This window comes from Homalodisca vitripennis, chromosome 1 (assembly GCF_021130785.1).
Source record: "Homalodisca vitripennis isolate AUS2020 chromosome 1, UT_GWSS_2.1, whole genome shotgun sequence".
Taxonomy (NCBI): domain Eukaryota; kingdom Metazoa; phylum Arthropoda; class Insecta; order Hemiptera; family Cicadellidae; genus Homalodisca; species Homalodisca vitripennis.
The window spans coordinates 233,903,398-233,919,693 of record NC_060207.1 but is presented as its reverse complement, the minus strand read 5'-3'; the positions used below and the strand labels follow the sequence as shown (position 1 = coordinate 233,919,693).

Genomic DNA, 16,296 nt, shown 5'->3' with positions numbered 1-16,296 from the left:
TAATCATACAAATTGGAGCAAGTAATATGTATTATAATACATTCTGACACTAACAATCCATAGCGCGCCATGTTGTCAGCTGAAAAAAGCGTGCATACATTTCTTAAAACACATTTTACACATAATTTCTAAACCTCTCAGATATAGAGTGTTTATATATTTTTGAAAAGGGCATAAAACATAGTATTTTTTTATGATATGTTTCAAAAAATCGATATTTTGGTGCCAAAAAGGTACATGCTCCCTTTAATAAGGATTAAATATTTACAAAAAAAATTATATTTCAAAATGTTCATACACTGCAATTGCACTCTTTTTCCTCTGTAGGGTGTAAAGGGTGCAATGAACATTGCCATGATTGCGATGTCCGTATTGTTGATGCTTTGCTGTATCCTTGAGCCCTTATCTGAGATCTCATCTATAATGAAAATAATGAAGCTCAATCTGTGTATAGAGCTATATTGGATACGGTTGTCCATGTTCACTTATACAATATGTAAAGATTATATATTTATAATCTGTACTATAGTCATTCTGGTAAAGATATGAAATGTAATCTTTTTCCAATATTTGAGAGTCCGCCTCTCAACCAGATAACAATAAAGTATCTGGTCAGCAGTGTAAATACCTCCTATGAAGGAATTGTTGTATTGTCGAATCATTTGTTGTTTGTTTAATAATAAATACTTCATTGCCTCTTTTCCTGCTTTCATTTTGTTATTGTCAGTACTATTAGTAGAGAGTAGTATAACTTTTGAGGTTTTTTTTTAAGGATTGCTCCCTAGCATAAGCATACTGTTTTACAACAGTATTTTGATTCATGTACAGACAATATGGTTAACATCTGTGGAGGAATTCCATTTTTGTTACTCAGAAGAGTTCCAGTAATATGTGAATACAAATACTTTGTCAGGAAGTATGGGCATGAAAAATTATCTACAGAAACATGGAACCTTTTTTTAAAATAATTTTCCATCTGTAGAAAGTGCCCAATAACATTGTAGACCTGTCCATTATCATTCGTTTTGTTTGCCCCTTTTTAACAAATAAATCTTAAACCATTCAAATTCAAATTTAATTCAAATTCACCATAATTACTAGCTGCGTCACAGACCACCAACAATTTGAAGCCCCGTTTGTGATTGTGCTTGTGGGGAAAGTATTCAATAAGTTGGATATTATTCTTAGTGCTTTCAAGACTTTCATCCATGGAAAGTTGCTTATGTGGTATGTACTAATGCCTAAAAACTCAGTGTGCATGCTCAATTAGTGAGCCTAAAACGAGCACATGGATCAAAACCTTGTTCTTTAGGTTTTGATAAATTTTCAGTGTGTACCATGTGAAAACCACTTTAAAGTTGACTCAAACCTATTCTGGCTAAGTGTTTTTGTAAACCATGAGTATTGTTGAGAAGATTTGGTATTCCAGTACAGTCAATTGATGGTTCTTTATTTAGTCCCATATAGAAAAAGGACGGCGATGAACGCATTTATCTCTAAATAAGAAATAGGTCTGAATGTGCGATTTGGGCTTGATTTCCTCGTTTTCCTTGGTTTTTATTTTTAACATGCCTGGCGTAATGTTTTGTTTTTGTTACTAAAAGTTGAAAAATTAAATGGAAAAAATAACTTATAAAATAATTTATAGGAGGAGAATTTCTGGGTGGGCAGTGTTGTAGATTTTGGAAGCTTATGAATGCAAATTTGTGAATAAACCCCAGGTTTTTGCTTTCAATAGCATCTTGCATCTTGCATCACTATCACTAAAGTCACTATCACTAAATTCTTGGTCAAAGTGTAAGATAGTATACTGGTCTTGTTCAGTAGCAGGCAGATGGTGTGGCATTCAGGTAATTGAGTAATACTACTATGCCCGAAATGGGTTCTCAACATTGTCGTTTTCACTATACTCCTAGTGCTTGAAGCCTTACTTCCAAAATTGTTTAGTCCAAACATACAATCTAAGTCTGCCATTGTTGTTATATGTTTCAAAAAGTATAAAACGATTCGAGGATTTAAATCTATCCTTTTATGAGGTGAAAAGGTAATTAGTACATAAAAAAAGAAAGAAAAAAGGAAAAAGAAAAGTGTTCAAACATACCAGAAAAGTGCTGGGAGTCCAGGCAGCAGAAAATGAACCCAGGCGTCACCGTTGAATCCTTTTCTTTCTCTTCTTTTTTCTTTCTCTTCTTTTTTCTTTCTCTTCTTTTTTCTTTCTTTCTTTTTACTTTCTTTTTTATGTACTAATATTTGTTTTAAATTTATCTGTTCATAAAATCTTCCTAATATATAAACATGTGTAGTGCTGATAGGATTAATACATTTTCAGGATGATTCTATTGTACCTTTAATAATTGTACATTGGACCTTACCTTGAGCAACCATTATACAGTACAGATAGGAACGATAGATTGCAGGATCGTTATTTCTAGTGTTCCTTTGTTTGTACAGTAAACCATACCTTGAACAACCATTATACAGCACAGATAGGGACGATAGATTGCAGGATAGTTATTTCTAGTGTTCCTTTGTTTGTACAGTAAACCATACCTTGAACAACCATTATACAGTACAGATAGGGACGATAGATTGCAGGATAGTTATTTCTAGTGTTCCTTTGTTTGTACAGTGAACCATACCTTGAACAACCGTTATACAGTACAGATAGGAACTATAGATTGCAGGATAGTTATTTCTAGTGTTCCTTTGTTTGTACAGTGAACCATACCTTGAACAACCATTATACAGTACAGATAGGGAAGATAGATTGCAGGATAGTTATTTCTAGTGTTCCTTTGTTTGTACAGTGAACCATATCTTGAACAACCGTTATACAGTACAGATAGGAACAATAGATTACAGGATAGTTATTTCTAGTGTTCCTTTGTTTGTACAGTGAACCATACCTTGAACAACCGTTATACAGTACAGATAGGAACAATAGATTGCAGGATAGTTATTTCTATTGTTCTTTTATACCATAATCTGGTCTCTCTCATGAGCAGCCATATAACACAGTAACAATATATTTCAGATTATGTTTCTATTGTCGTTTTATATAACCATTAGACTTTGTATACAAGCAACCAATACCAATAGGTTTAATGACGCCAAGGTAGCTGTTTCTATTGTACATTTGTAAGTTTGCCCATGAACATTTGTGTAATTCAGTACAGGTAAGAATAATATTGCTTGTTCCCTTCCCCATGGATAATTTTGAGATTGCACACTATAAAGATACAAGGATATTCTGTGAACATTGCCACCCACTGATGTTTGTGGAAGCTTAATGATGGACATAAGAAACAAAGATAACAGTCATTATATAACAATTATTTAATCCTCTGACTAACTCCCGGATACCACCTGATGTTATATCTACAATAGAAAGCCAGAATAGCATTATTACATTGTTTAATATCAAATTGTGAAGTAATTTATAGCATCGCATACAACTGCAGTTGAAATAATTTTTGACCACAAATGAAATATTCCATCAGATTAAAGTGTTTATCAAACGTCAAATAATTTGATAAAAAAGTTTTATTTGAATAAAAAAACATCAACCCATAAACTGAACACATGCACTATTAATACAAACTAAAAGCAAAACCACTCAATTTTATTACTTGCCTGGTTGTGATAAAATAATGCATTTTTGTATTACTAACAATACATTGCTTTGCACACTCGCTATCGGGGTCCATAGTGAAGAGTGATGACAATTGTAATATAAGACACTGTTCCGTTTTAACAAACTTTTAACATTGTAACATATAATGATAACAAATGTCCGGAATCAAATTATCCTTTCATATCATCCAGTGGCAATAACAAACTTTAAAGAAAGAAGTACCCAGAAGTTATTAATTCCATCTTTATTGCATTACGCAATTTTGTACACAACTCATACAGTATAACTCTAGAGGATAACTGTATATGTGTAGAGAATTATTTTTCGATAGGAGTTTACCACATCACTGTTTAAACATTTTAAGTCTCTGAAATTGGAGGTATATTTTGAGAATATGGTCAGTTGTCTGCAAAGGCGTTCCACTCTCGATTTCGGAAAATGTACTCCAGCTCCACTTGTGTGTTTCATGTACCCGCATGTATTGTGAGAATACATTAACATTAAAGTTACATTATATTCATTCAGTAAGTTCAAGAAGGGGTAATGTTAGTGTTAAAATATCGCAATGTGGTTGGTAAAAAATTGAATATTTCATGAATGTATGCTTTTCAGGGAATTATGTGTTAAACTATCTTGCCACCCGACCAAAGCTTCCCAACTTTGTAATCCAGGCTCTGGTAACTCTGTTTTCTCGGATCTCTAAACTCGGCTGGTTTGATAGTGACAAGGAAGAGTATGTCTTCAGAAACGTCATATCGGATGTAACAAAGTTTCTTCAGGTGAGTGTACCCGAGTGGCACCCGTCTAGTTTTAAGCTCTAAGTAAAACTTATTTTCATCGAGTATATCACTGAATCTTTATTCGTTTCTCGTAAAAGTAATACACAGTTATTCAAAACCTTTCTTAGTGCGGTTTTAAGAAAATATGTTATTACGTAGCCTATGTATGTTTTTGGCATCATAGTTATGGGCAGCAGTAAAATAAAACATACATAGAACGTAGTGTACAATGATCTCGAGAAGGAATGTTACATAGATTTAGTATAATAAAGAGTCTGTTAAAAGACACATTAGAGTTTCCTCATAATAAAATACCATAAGCTTTACACAGTGGCAACAGCGGGTGTCATAATGTGCATGTTGTGTTGTCAGACCACTTAAGACCACTCAGTATATTGCCACAGTGAAAGTGTTAACAGCTTGTATTATACAGGGTGTACCGTAACTCTGTGGACAAAGGTATACCACGTTATTGCTCAGGTCGACAAACATATTTCACCATATGAACATGGGTCATCGATGCTTAGTTTCCCATCTGTCTGTGTGTATGTGGTTTTTTATAAAAAATTAATAAGTAATAAAATAAATTGTACCAAATTTGACTCAAATGTTTATGATAACAAGGCCAGTTACCAATAAAAATATCATGAAATTATCTTTAGTATTTTCAAAATGGCGACCATTAAAACTTTTAAACATTGGATATCTTAAAATCTAGCATTTTTTTCTAAATTATTTAAATCGAATAATAAATAACTGATGTACAGCAAATTTACTGTGACAAGACATGGCCATTACATGGTACATTGTAATCCACAAGTGCTGTGAATGTTTCAAAATACCAGAATTGTCTTATAATTTTTGAAAGCAAAGTGGATTCAGTGCCACGCCAAATATAAATTATTAACCAGTGCTAATCTTTTATCGTCTTATTTGTCTGATGTTATGTGGTGTGCCATACTGATATATACATACAGCGCACCTACCTATACGGCATGTCACGTGTAAAACGCTGTCGCAAGTACCATTAGAGCTTAAAGAAATATTTATCTACTTTAAATAATTTAGAAACAAACACGCCAATGATAATTAAATTTGATTTAACCTATGTAACTGAAATTCCTTCCCTCTCCCCAGATCTTGTTTCTACTTCAAGCACTTCTGAAATTTGCCAATGTCTAGAAAACATCTTTGGAACACCTTTTACAGTAATGATTTTTATTTCTGTAAATCCTGCATGTACTTTATTTATGTTGCTGTGTGATATAATTATGATCTAATAACCAATAATTCTAATGAAATGGTATTTTACTCTATTTTTATTTTACAAAAACCTCTTTGGATTCCCTCCCTCTCCCTGCAAGTTGCAATGCTTCACTAACAAAGATAATCATTCCACTAGAGTTCCAAAAATCTTGTCTTCCCAGATAAATTATTTTTTAACAAACTAATAACATTTTCCAAAATTACCCCCTCTTAACCTTCCCCTACCACTCATGAAAATATTAACCCTTCATATGCTGTAAATGAAATATCTCACGGATTGAATCTAACTCCAAGCGTTATAAGCAGAATATGTAACTATTTCAGAACAACGCATTATATTAATAATATTTCTGCTGAGCTAAATAAATTAAATTGTTTATTTCTAAATAAGGAATGAATCGAGTCATAGCACATGATTCAAATTTGAATATAAAAAAAATGGGTAGCGTGGAGATGTTCCCATTGAGGTGCCGAGCATGATCACACAAATATGTATGTGATTGGCACGCACCTGGTGGTGTCAGGTGAAAATGTTTCTTACTTTTTGAATAGCCCTTGTGTGTGTATATATGATAAGTATACCTTTGCATAAAGCATATATACTTGTTTATAAAAACCCTTGCAAATTGGCCATACTGGGCTTGACAGTATAGAAGTTACACTATGGCCACTTGGAGGGTTTAAGGGATAAAATCAAGCCTGTACAACTGGCTCTTTTTACAGTAAAAGTAAAATGATTGATGTAAATGTAGCTTACGTTGAACCTCTCCGGTATGTCTAGGGTTCCGTGGAGCACTGCATGATTGGCGTACAACTTTTGTCGCACCTCACATGTGAAATGAACCAGATCTCAGAGGCAGATGCCAACCGATCGCTGACAAAACACAGGAAGATAGCATCGTCTTTCCGAGACACACAGCTGTTTGAGATATTTAGGTTATCCTGCTCACTGCTTGGGACTGCCAGCGAGAATTGCAAGAGTCTAAATTTTAGCGATGAATCACAGGTTTGTTTAGACTCAGAAATATAAACTTACGCATAGTTATAACATAGTAGTACTAAACATAGCCTTTTTTATTTCAATACTTTCAATCTTGTAACGTTGCATAGTTATTGTTCTTACATTTTATTTGGGAGTTTTAGTTTTTGTAATATTGTTATTGCTTGCATGTTATCAAATAAATTTCGAGTCCACCTCTTGCATTGTTTTTGAGTAAATAAATACAAGTATAATTGTTAATCATCATGATAACACATTACAATATTAGCATATGCCGATGATGTAGTTCTTGTAAGTGGCAATAGATGTCTGCATGTAGCGACAGAGCATTTAAATGAAGATTTAAAAAAATAACTCCATGGGTCCATGCAAAAGCTGATTATTAATGGATCAAAGACAGCAATTATGCATTTTCTGTTCCCAAAAAAATGTCAGAAAATAGAGAAATTGTATTAAAATTGCATAATTGTGATTGCACAACCCTGACACTGTTCACACTACATTTAATGTTTCTAATTGTGATTGCATTGCAGTAATAGATGCATTTAAATACTTAGGAGTAACTCTGGACGAAAAAAATGATATTCAATGAACATGTTTATGAACTGCACAAAAAACTAAATCCCTAACAGTTAAATAGCCTCACGTTTTATGGTGCCTCAATATTGTTTAACACTCACAAAGTGCTATTTCAGTCATCTTTTAAAATCATTTAGACAGTAACATTCATGTTATTTATTGCATTGCTTATAGAAAGTTGTTATTATTATTGTTTTATACATATTTTGTACACTACTTATCAAACTGGGTTTAGAATTGTGTCATAGTTTATATTTTGTTATTTCTTACTCTTATTATCCTTGTTTTGTGTTGTTGTCATTCAATTTAGAGTTTATTATTGTTGATACCTATGTTTTGTTATTTATTTTTCGTAAACTTAGTTGTTGAATATTTATTTAGTACTAGCAGTTGCCCGCGGCTTCGCACGCAATTTCCCGTTGAAAACAGTACAATATATTCACTTATTCTTTTTCTATCACATTCTAAACATTGATGAGATAATTGATAGTCGTTCCATCGTGAGCCTCTTGGACGCATTATGAAGATATGTACCATATTCCTGCCTCTATCTTTCGTGGTTTTTGCTAGGTGTTGATAAGTTATTCAGAACAATTAATGTATATGGATGAATCTCGGTAAACTAATTAGGTTATAAAGAATCAAATTCGGTCTGTTAAAATTAATTTTCTGTCTAAGATATTTCTAGTATTATTTAGGAGTGTGCCTTCAAGAAAATGTATCAAAGAAACCCAATTTCGATCATAAAGTGTCTTCTTTCGACTCTTCATTTACCTTCCATGTAACCAAATTCGATTACCTTATGTGCAAACATTCACGGATTTTTACAATGAGGTTGTTTTCATAATAGCGTTTAATAGTATTTTCATTGCATTAGATAGTTTATTAATCATTGGTGCAATCTGAATTTAAAATTAGGCAATGACGTCTTCTATGCAACCTGCATTACACTACTGATCAAGCACTTTACAATAAAAATTTTCTAAATTTTAAATGTAAACAAATGTTTCTGCCTCTTTGATGAACTTCAGCTGAAAGTATTAACAGCCGTTAAGTATCCGCTCGCTTTGTATTATGTGTCGTAGCGCAGTCTGTCGGATCCAATATAAAAACACTCTAACATCAACAACGATTTATAATTAAACATTTAATTAATACATTTTATTCGTTTATATTCACGACATAAGCGAATAATTCAGATAATAACTATCCTATCTTCTAAGTTAGACTAAATTACGGATACATGTGAAATTTGATTGAAGTTGGTTCAGTCGTTTTGGAGTTTATTGGCAACATACATCGTGACTCAAGATTTTTATATATATATAGATTTGTAAGTGTTTTTCTTATATTTATTAACTGCTACTTATTATTATATAACGTATGTTTGCACCATGGCCACTCAAATTTGTAATCACTGTCACTAAATTTAATTTAAACTATATTATAATAAAAATATATATGTAAAATTTTCTTGAACTCTAGTCCTCACCGATAAGTCATGTTGACTTGGTTGTTAGGCATAGAATCTTGTAATATTTTGCTATCAATAAATTCAATTCAATTATCGTGATTAAACTTGCAATGAATAAAAAATAAATTCAATTCCTTATAAAATCACAATTACAATATTATGACTATTATATTATGCACCTGATTAAACATGTGAGAAAACCTCTAGATTACACTGGATAGCTACTACGTCCACCAGACAGAGCTCTTTTGTAGTTTAAGTGTCTTTGATGTTGAAACAATCCAGAGAGTAAGTTTTGAACATTCTAGTCGTCGACTTCTTAAAATTCTCTTTAGATGGACAGACTCAGGATCCAGATTCAGGAGTTCAGACTGTGACAGTGTCAGATTTCAGACGCTACACTAAGTGGAAAGTGAAATGGAGCTAATTCCACATACGCATATATATATTAATAAGTACTAAATAATTTATAATTATTGTCTTGGAAAACAATATACATAGGAACTAGGGTTTATATATAACCTGCCATGTGACATAATAAAATAATTGAAATATAATAAGTAACTAGACTTAAATGCTATCTGACTAAAGTTTTGTTGAATTCCTTCTCAGAGCTATGAACTTCACAATAGGTTTCATTCAAGTTAAAGAACTAATTAAAAGTTAGTTGTATTAAATTGACAGGGGGCGGCCCCTACTCCATAACCTTACCCATCCTGAATATCCTATCACTCCGGAAGCAGCGCAAAGGTTCTTACAGGACTAAGTGCAATTTATAAGCTTCTTGTCCTAAGAGAGAGAGAAAAAAAAATGGTTTAATTAGTTTAAAAAAAATTGACATTGACATTGACGGCCAAATCAATATTGAACAACTGCCACATTAGCTGACTATGGAAGTCATGGGACACAATTTAGTTCAAATACACTTTATTCATTATTTGTACATTATGGAATAATTTGAACAAATACAGAATGGCATTATTATAACTAATCCAAGATATAAGTTAATCCTTTAAAGGTTATTCAGTTTCCTCCACCTAGTCTATCCTATTCCATGTTTGGTTTTATTATAAAAATTGATTAATAGATTGAAAATATATTAAATTTTGAAAATTATCATTTCGAATTCTTTGAATGGATGTATAGTTCTAATAAGTAATTCTTAAAATGTTTTCAAAGGATTTAAAAATTTTAATAAAAATAATTTTAATTGGAATTTTGTATTTTTGTAAAATATCTGTGGTAAGTCCCTAGTGCTGCAGGCCTGCCACCATTAATTGTTACTGCTGTCAAAGTCTCTAAGACGTGCAATCTGAACATGTTAATGATACCTGTGATTATACTAGTTACACGTGAGATAAATAATTTATATGGACAGTGCGTGCTGAAATAAATGCATTTCAATTATTTCAAATTAAAATAACGAGAAAAATGACATGTACAATTTAGTGGAGTGTTCCAAAAAATTTAATCAAAAGTTTCTTTTCAATAACGAAACACATTTGTATTATAAATATTAGGTACCTAATGTTATTTAATGAATACCATATATTTAAATTACATTATATAATATAGAGCATGTTTAGGTGTCAGCTTCTTCATACTAAGTGAATCAATATTTTCTAAAATTATTTAAAGTAGCAACATATTTAGTTTTTTAGTTAGGTTATTGAAAATCCAGACTGCATTCATGTGAAAGAGATAACAGAACTGGTTGGTTCCAAGATAAGTTATTTATGAACTAGTCAGGGAGGAGAAAGTGGGGAATTCCCCAACAGGAACAATTCTTTCTTGGAAGTTTGTTGTTTACGATGGATAATCTGAAAAGATAATACTGTTTTGAACACTTGCCATCATTATATGTTACAAAAATAGAACAGTAAGTTTCAATTATTGGAATCCGTAAATTGCTGTCTAACAAAGAATACAGTTTTCCGAAAACTGCAAAGATAAATTCATATTTTTGTGAAATATCTTTATAGGAGAGCCTTAAATGAATAATTATTTGGACCAAAGTGAAACAAAATCTGCAGTATACTAAGGTGTCTAAAAATGAAGCAATCAGAACTGAAAGTCTAATGTTTGTAATAACTTGTTTAGAATACCTATTTGAGCATAAATGTGCATACAGATAAATATTACATTTTATACTCCGAAACTAGTCAGTATACCATCTGTGAATTACTATAGATAACCACACAATACCTATATAATATTGATTGACAATGGGGATTATCTAGTCGTTTTTATTTAATCCTTCATGTATATGTTGTGGTTTGTTTATTATTTGTGTATCTAAAAGGCAACAAATCAATCATTACAAGTTTATGTTGGCACCTTTTACTTTATTTTCAAATGGTGATAGCCATTAACCAAAATCTGAATAGGTATCAAATATTAAAAAAAAAAAATGTTAATGTATGACATATTCTTGTAATTTTATTAATTTTATGTTTGTTTGAATACAATTAATAATAATGTACAGTCATCCTTAAAATTGTCAATGCATTTAATTGAAATCAACACTCCAATAAAAACAATTTTAAACGTTGATGTAGGAGTGTTGATAAGGTAAGTTGGCATTTCCAAAAATAATCAAAATATTTGAGCTGTAGTCTAGGGCTGAAACACGGTTATCTTCCCATGTAAACATTAGTGTTGCAGTTTATGCCCTGACCAGCGCTTGTGTTGCAAATAAATTAATCCGCATTTCAATAAACTGCGTTTTATAACTCATTAAGATTAAGACATCTTGACTCATTGGCTACCAATGACGTAGATTGCCCGTCATCAGTTCGTGCTGGCGTAACTACCGATGATGGGCATTGCTCATCACGCTAAGCTTCATAATTTTTGAGTCGAAAAATATTCCCGATTTCGATTATTTTGGCATTTGTTTATACTATTGTATCAATGGTTTGTTAAAATATAACATGTTCAATTTTGAAGGTAGTCGACTCTCTTGAAATGAATTGTGTCATATCTGTTGATTGTTTTGATTAGTTGCCGTCTGAAATTACGTGGTAAAATGATGTCGTTCTTTTCTGAAAGTTTTAGTAACTTTGTGTGGAAAACATCTCAATAAAAATAAAAATGAAGTGAGTGATGGCAACTCTGAGGAAGAAATTGAAGAAAATTTGTGACAAGGTTTAAACTTCAAACTTGGGAATGGCCAAGGCTAGCTAATGATCCACATAATTTTATTTTTAGTGGTAGATCTGTCATAAACACGATTGTTGCTAGGCAAATAAATACTTAAAATATAAGATACTAAAATACAATTTTATCATGTTATATGGTAGTTTAATATTTTTAATTGACCCTAAGAATCCACACAATGATTTCCACTGCAAAATAAAAAATTTATTCAGCACCCAAGGGTAAAAATATTTGAATTTGAAATGGTAGGGAATGAGTTAAAAAGGAACACTAGCGAATTATTGCATTGTATTGTAACGATATGTTATTCATGCAGTATTTCAGTCGCATTGATATTATCAGCAATATTTATTGTAACACTGTACAATTCCATTACAACTTTACACATTGCATTAAATAGCCAACAACATTTTTATGGATTTTGTCACAAAAATTGTAAATAAAGTACAGGTTTGTTGTACAGTACATTGCAGCATTAAAAAAATTGCAAGTTTAAAATCTACTATAAACTAATTGTCATTTAAAATAAAAGCTTATATATATATATATATATATATATATATGTATATATATATATGTGTATATATATATATATATATATATACACTATTTATTAAGGATTTTGAGATACTATGCATTCATTTCTGAAAGTACTTATGGCCTGGAAATATTACAATTATTATGTTACATCTTTATAAATTTTAAATTAAACACTTTGAAAAATGTATATCAATACAAATGTAATTGACACCTTCATTTGGGTTGCTCAGTGATTGAATTGGGGCCAAAATATCTCCAAGAAGAGTCCAGATTTCGAAGCCATCAGTTAAAGACTTGAGTTCTAACTCAGTTCTAAAAAAATATATGGTTTAGATTCCTACCCCTGTTATCACCTATTAGAACCCTCTGTCATCATGAGCTTTAACACAGTAACTCGTTAAAAGGGATTACTAAAATTATTAGCATCACCTTCTTCGTACCAAGTATTTTCAGGGTCTCATATCTATATTGCCCACCTTAAAAGTCCCTTGTTAGGAAAACAGAAATATAGAGCCCAGAAATATTTACAAAGCATTAGCCCTTATTTGAAGGGTCTTGACTGAAGTGTGAGCAATTCATTGCTCAAAATGCTTTGTAATACAGTTTACTCAAGTAAATTTTAATATTAGTTTAATACTAATAGACATTCATTTCATGTTGTACAAGTTATCATGAAAACTACAGGTATTAAAACTAGATTATAGTGATAACTAACTATACCGACAGATTATTGACTTCCTGTAACATTTAAACATTTTTAGCAGGCTCTCTGTGTGTCTACACCAACATTGTTTCCAAACATAAAACTTAATTTTTTGATAACTATTAACCATCTAAGGATTGCAAGTTTCACCCAGAGGACATTAAGCTTCAAAATAATTTAAGTTCTTTTGGGAAGAAAGTTAAAAAGGAATTTTTAGGTGGTGCCAGTACAGCTTTGGAGAATTTCTGTCATCCTTGGCAGATTGAAAAATCATTAACTCTTCCCATGCTGTAGACGGATATATTAGAATGGTTGGCTTCGACCAAAACGCCAAATATAGTTACATCCGATATTATATCTCTTGGAAAGTTTTTAAGTTCACAAAAGGCCTTCGAAATTGCCCGGTGAATGCTCTGTGGTTATCACAGTTGCGAAGGAAGTATTTATAAACGACCTTCCTTCACTCTGCGGCAGGGGGAGGGGAGTGCCCTTTGTCTAACTCCGATCACCTGCTCATCAGTTCTGAGTCTCCTACAGAGCCATAACCAAACATATCCGTGGCGTGTATTACTGCTTTCTCTCGAGTGTGTGTTTACTACATATCTCATTATTATTCTTCACGTGGTAGTTTTGTTATAAGTTTGAAATATTTATCTTGTTTTATAATGCAACAAGGTGTATTTAATTGTAATAGTAGAAGTCTTTTAGAAAACAGTTTTGTAAATAGTTTTTTTTTAATTTTTATTAATAAATTTGCTAGTTTTAAGTAAAATTCCCTGTTATATTCTTTTTTGATTTTACCTTTTATAATTTAGTTATAATACATATTAGCTTTGAACTTAAAGAAAAAAAACATTTTTTACTTGTCTTGGTGTTATAAGATTTATTTATTGGTGGCATGCAAAGGGTTAAAATCCCTGTAATGTATAAATATTTTATTTATATGTATGACAATATGCGTTTATTAAAGTATAAATTAGTCTTGTACATTTTTGACAGTTTAATGCATTTGTTATATCCAGTATAGATTTTTGAATTCTGATAAGTTCTTAAAGGCTGTATAAATTGTTTTTGTTAACTGGTTTTTAACATTCAGGAGGCAGAGTTTTTGATGATGGGATCCAAAAGCTGGTGCCACGACTTGAACAATGTGTCAATGTTCATGGTCACTATATAGAGGAGTGAATACCTGTTCATAATTTAGTTTTTGTTACAATTTAAGTTCATATATAAAGTTTCCCTTGATACATTGCAACAGTTCTTATATAAAAATGACCCTCATATAAAGAAACTTTGTGAATTTTTAACAATTTGCCTAATTTGGTATAAGATTTGGAAATGAGTTTGTAAATTTACTTCCAATATTAATTGTTAAAAGAATTGTGAGCCGGTAAGGAAATGTTACATGAGCGCCTTGTCACACATGTATTATTGGCTCCCAAGACGGAGGCAGAACTGGAATTCTGCTCCATGTGAAGAATGTAGTAATAAATATGAAAACTATAGATAGTCATTATGTTGTGATGTTCTTTACAGATTGTTACCAACTAAACTTTTGTATAGTTCATATGGCACTTGTTTGTAAAGTAATCTATGTGGTTAGAGGTGTCTCTATAAATATTAATTCCAAAAGATACATACGACTGAATGTACGCTAAATAAACCATTTTTAAGGTTTGTAAACTGCATATATTTTAAAATTAAAAATTTAAAACACCAAGGCCGGAAGAAACTTTTTTGCTACACTTTCACGACATGGTGAGCCCCTCTCAATATATTACATAAAATTAAACCCCAACATTTTTTTTATTTACGTCTTCTAATTTAATTCACCTTTCTAAATCTATATCCATTGATTTCTTTGAGGTATTATATTTCGGGGGAATTGGATAAAATTAGTTTTGGATAAAAATTGTGACGAAAGAAAAAATTTACCTAAATTTTGAACTGTAAGGGTTTATATTCATTAATAAAATTTCCCTACCATCATCTTAATACAGACAAATATGCATTTTATCAAAAGAATAATCAGGTATTATTCCATATGTAAGACATATGTATTATTAGTAAAATAAAATTCATAGAATAGATGTACAGATAGTTGCTGGAAAGGAAGTCTCGTATTGCAATTCGAGACAAACATCCTCCGGATGTAAGTAGATACGCACATCCGCCCAGACGCCGATGGTGAACAAACAGGAAATGCTTATTTGTAAAAACCGTGCGACAATGTAAGGGACAGCCATGCTGATATGGAAAATTGTTACTCACCAATTATGATGGAGAGATTTGGCAGAGGCGTGGTCAATGAGCTGGCGGGAGAAGAACATCAAAACTGAAGAACAAGGAGGAGAGGTGGAAGTGGAGGCCGGGAATTCGAAAAGTGAAGTTCGGGAGTGTTTGTGTTCGTGTGCGGAAAAATATCTCTAGGCGTAATAAGTGTGATGTGAAATAAAATGTAAGTAATTTAAGAACTTAGTATATTTTAGGGTTCATTAATCATTTTCAATTCCATATCTATTTAAATGTTCACAATTTCGAAAATATAAATTCATGTAAATGTTTAGCTATTTTAAAGAAAGTTTCTCATGTTAGTCCATGAACTCATTATTATTGCAACACTACAAAATTACTAGTAAATGTTATAATGAATTAAATTCAAAATAAATTGTAATGAATAATTTAATATTAAATATGTCTTCAAAGTATTAAGACATTAAGTTTTGTGCTTAATATGTCGATTGACGCAATCAATTAATCAATTTAATGAAATTATAACATTTACTAGTAATTTTGTAGTGTTGCAATAATAATGAGTTCATGGACTAACATGAGAAACTTTCTTTAAAATAGCTAAACATTTACATGAATTTATATTTTCGAAATTGTGAACATTTAAATAGATATGGAATTGAAAATGATTAATGAACCCTAAAATATACTAAGTTCTTAAATTACTTACATTTTATTTCACATCACACTTATTACGGCTAGAGATATTTTTTTCCGCACACACGAACACAAACACTCCCGAACTTCACTTTTCGAATTCCCGGCCTCCACTTCCACCTCTCCTCCTTGTTCTTCAGTTTTGATGTTCTTCTCCCGCCAGCTCATTGACCACGCCTCTGCCAAATCTCTCCATCATAATTGGTGAGTAAC

General features: G+C 31.6%; 1 protein-coding gene across 4 annotated transcripts in view; it reads left to right on the top strand.

The window, feature by feature from the left end:
- Nucleotides 1-16,296, top strand: part of LOC124353147 (exportin-7) — an 83,606-nt gene that overhangs the window by 15,143 nt on the left and 52,167 nt on the right. For all 4 annotated transcript variants that reach the window (XM_046803011.1, XM_046803009.1, XM_046803010.1 and 1 more), the window contains exons 3-4: nt 4,247-4,413; nt 6,461-6,685. In XM_046803011.1, the coding sequence (XP_046658967.1) occupies nt 4,247-4,413; nt 6,461-6,685 (392 nt within the window). The remainder of the gene's footprint in view (nt 1-4,246; nt 4,414-6,460; nt 6,686-16,296) is intronic.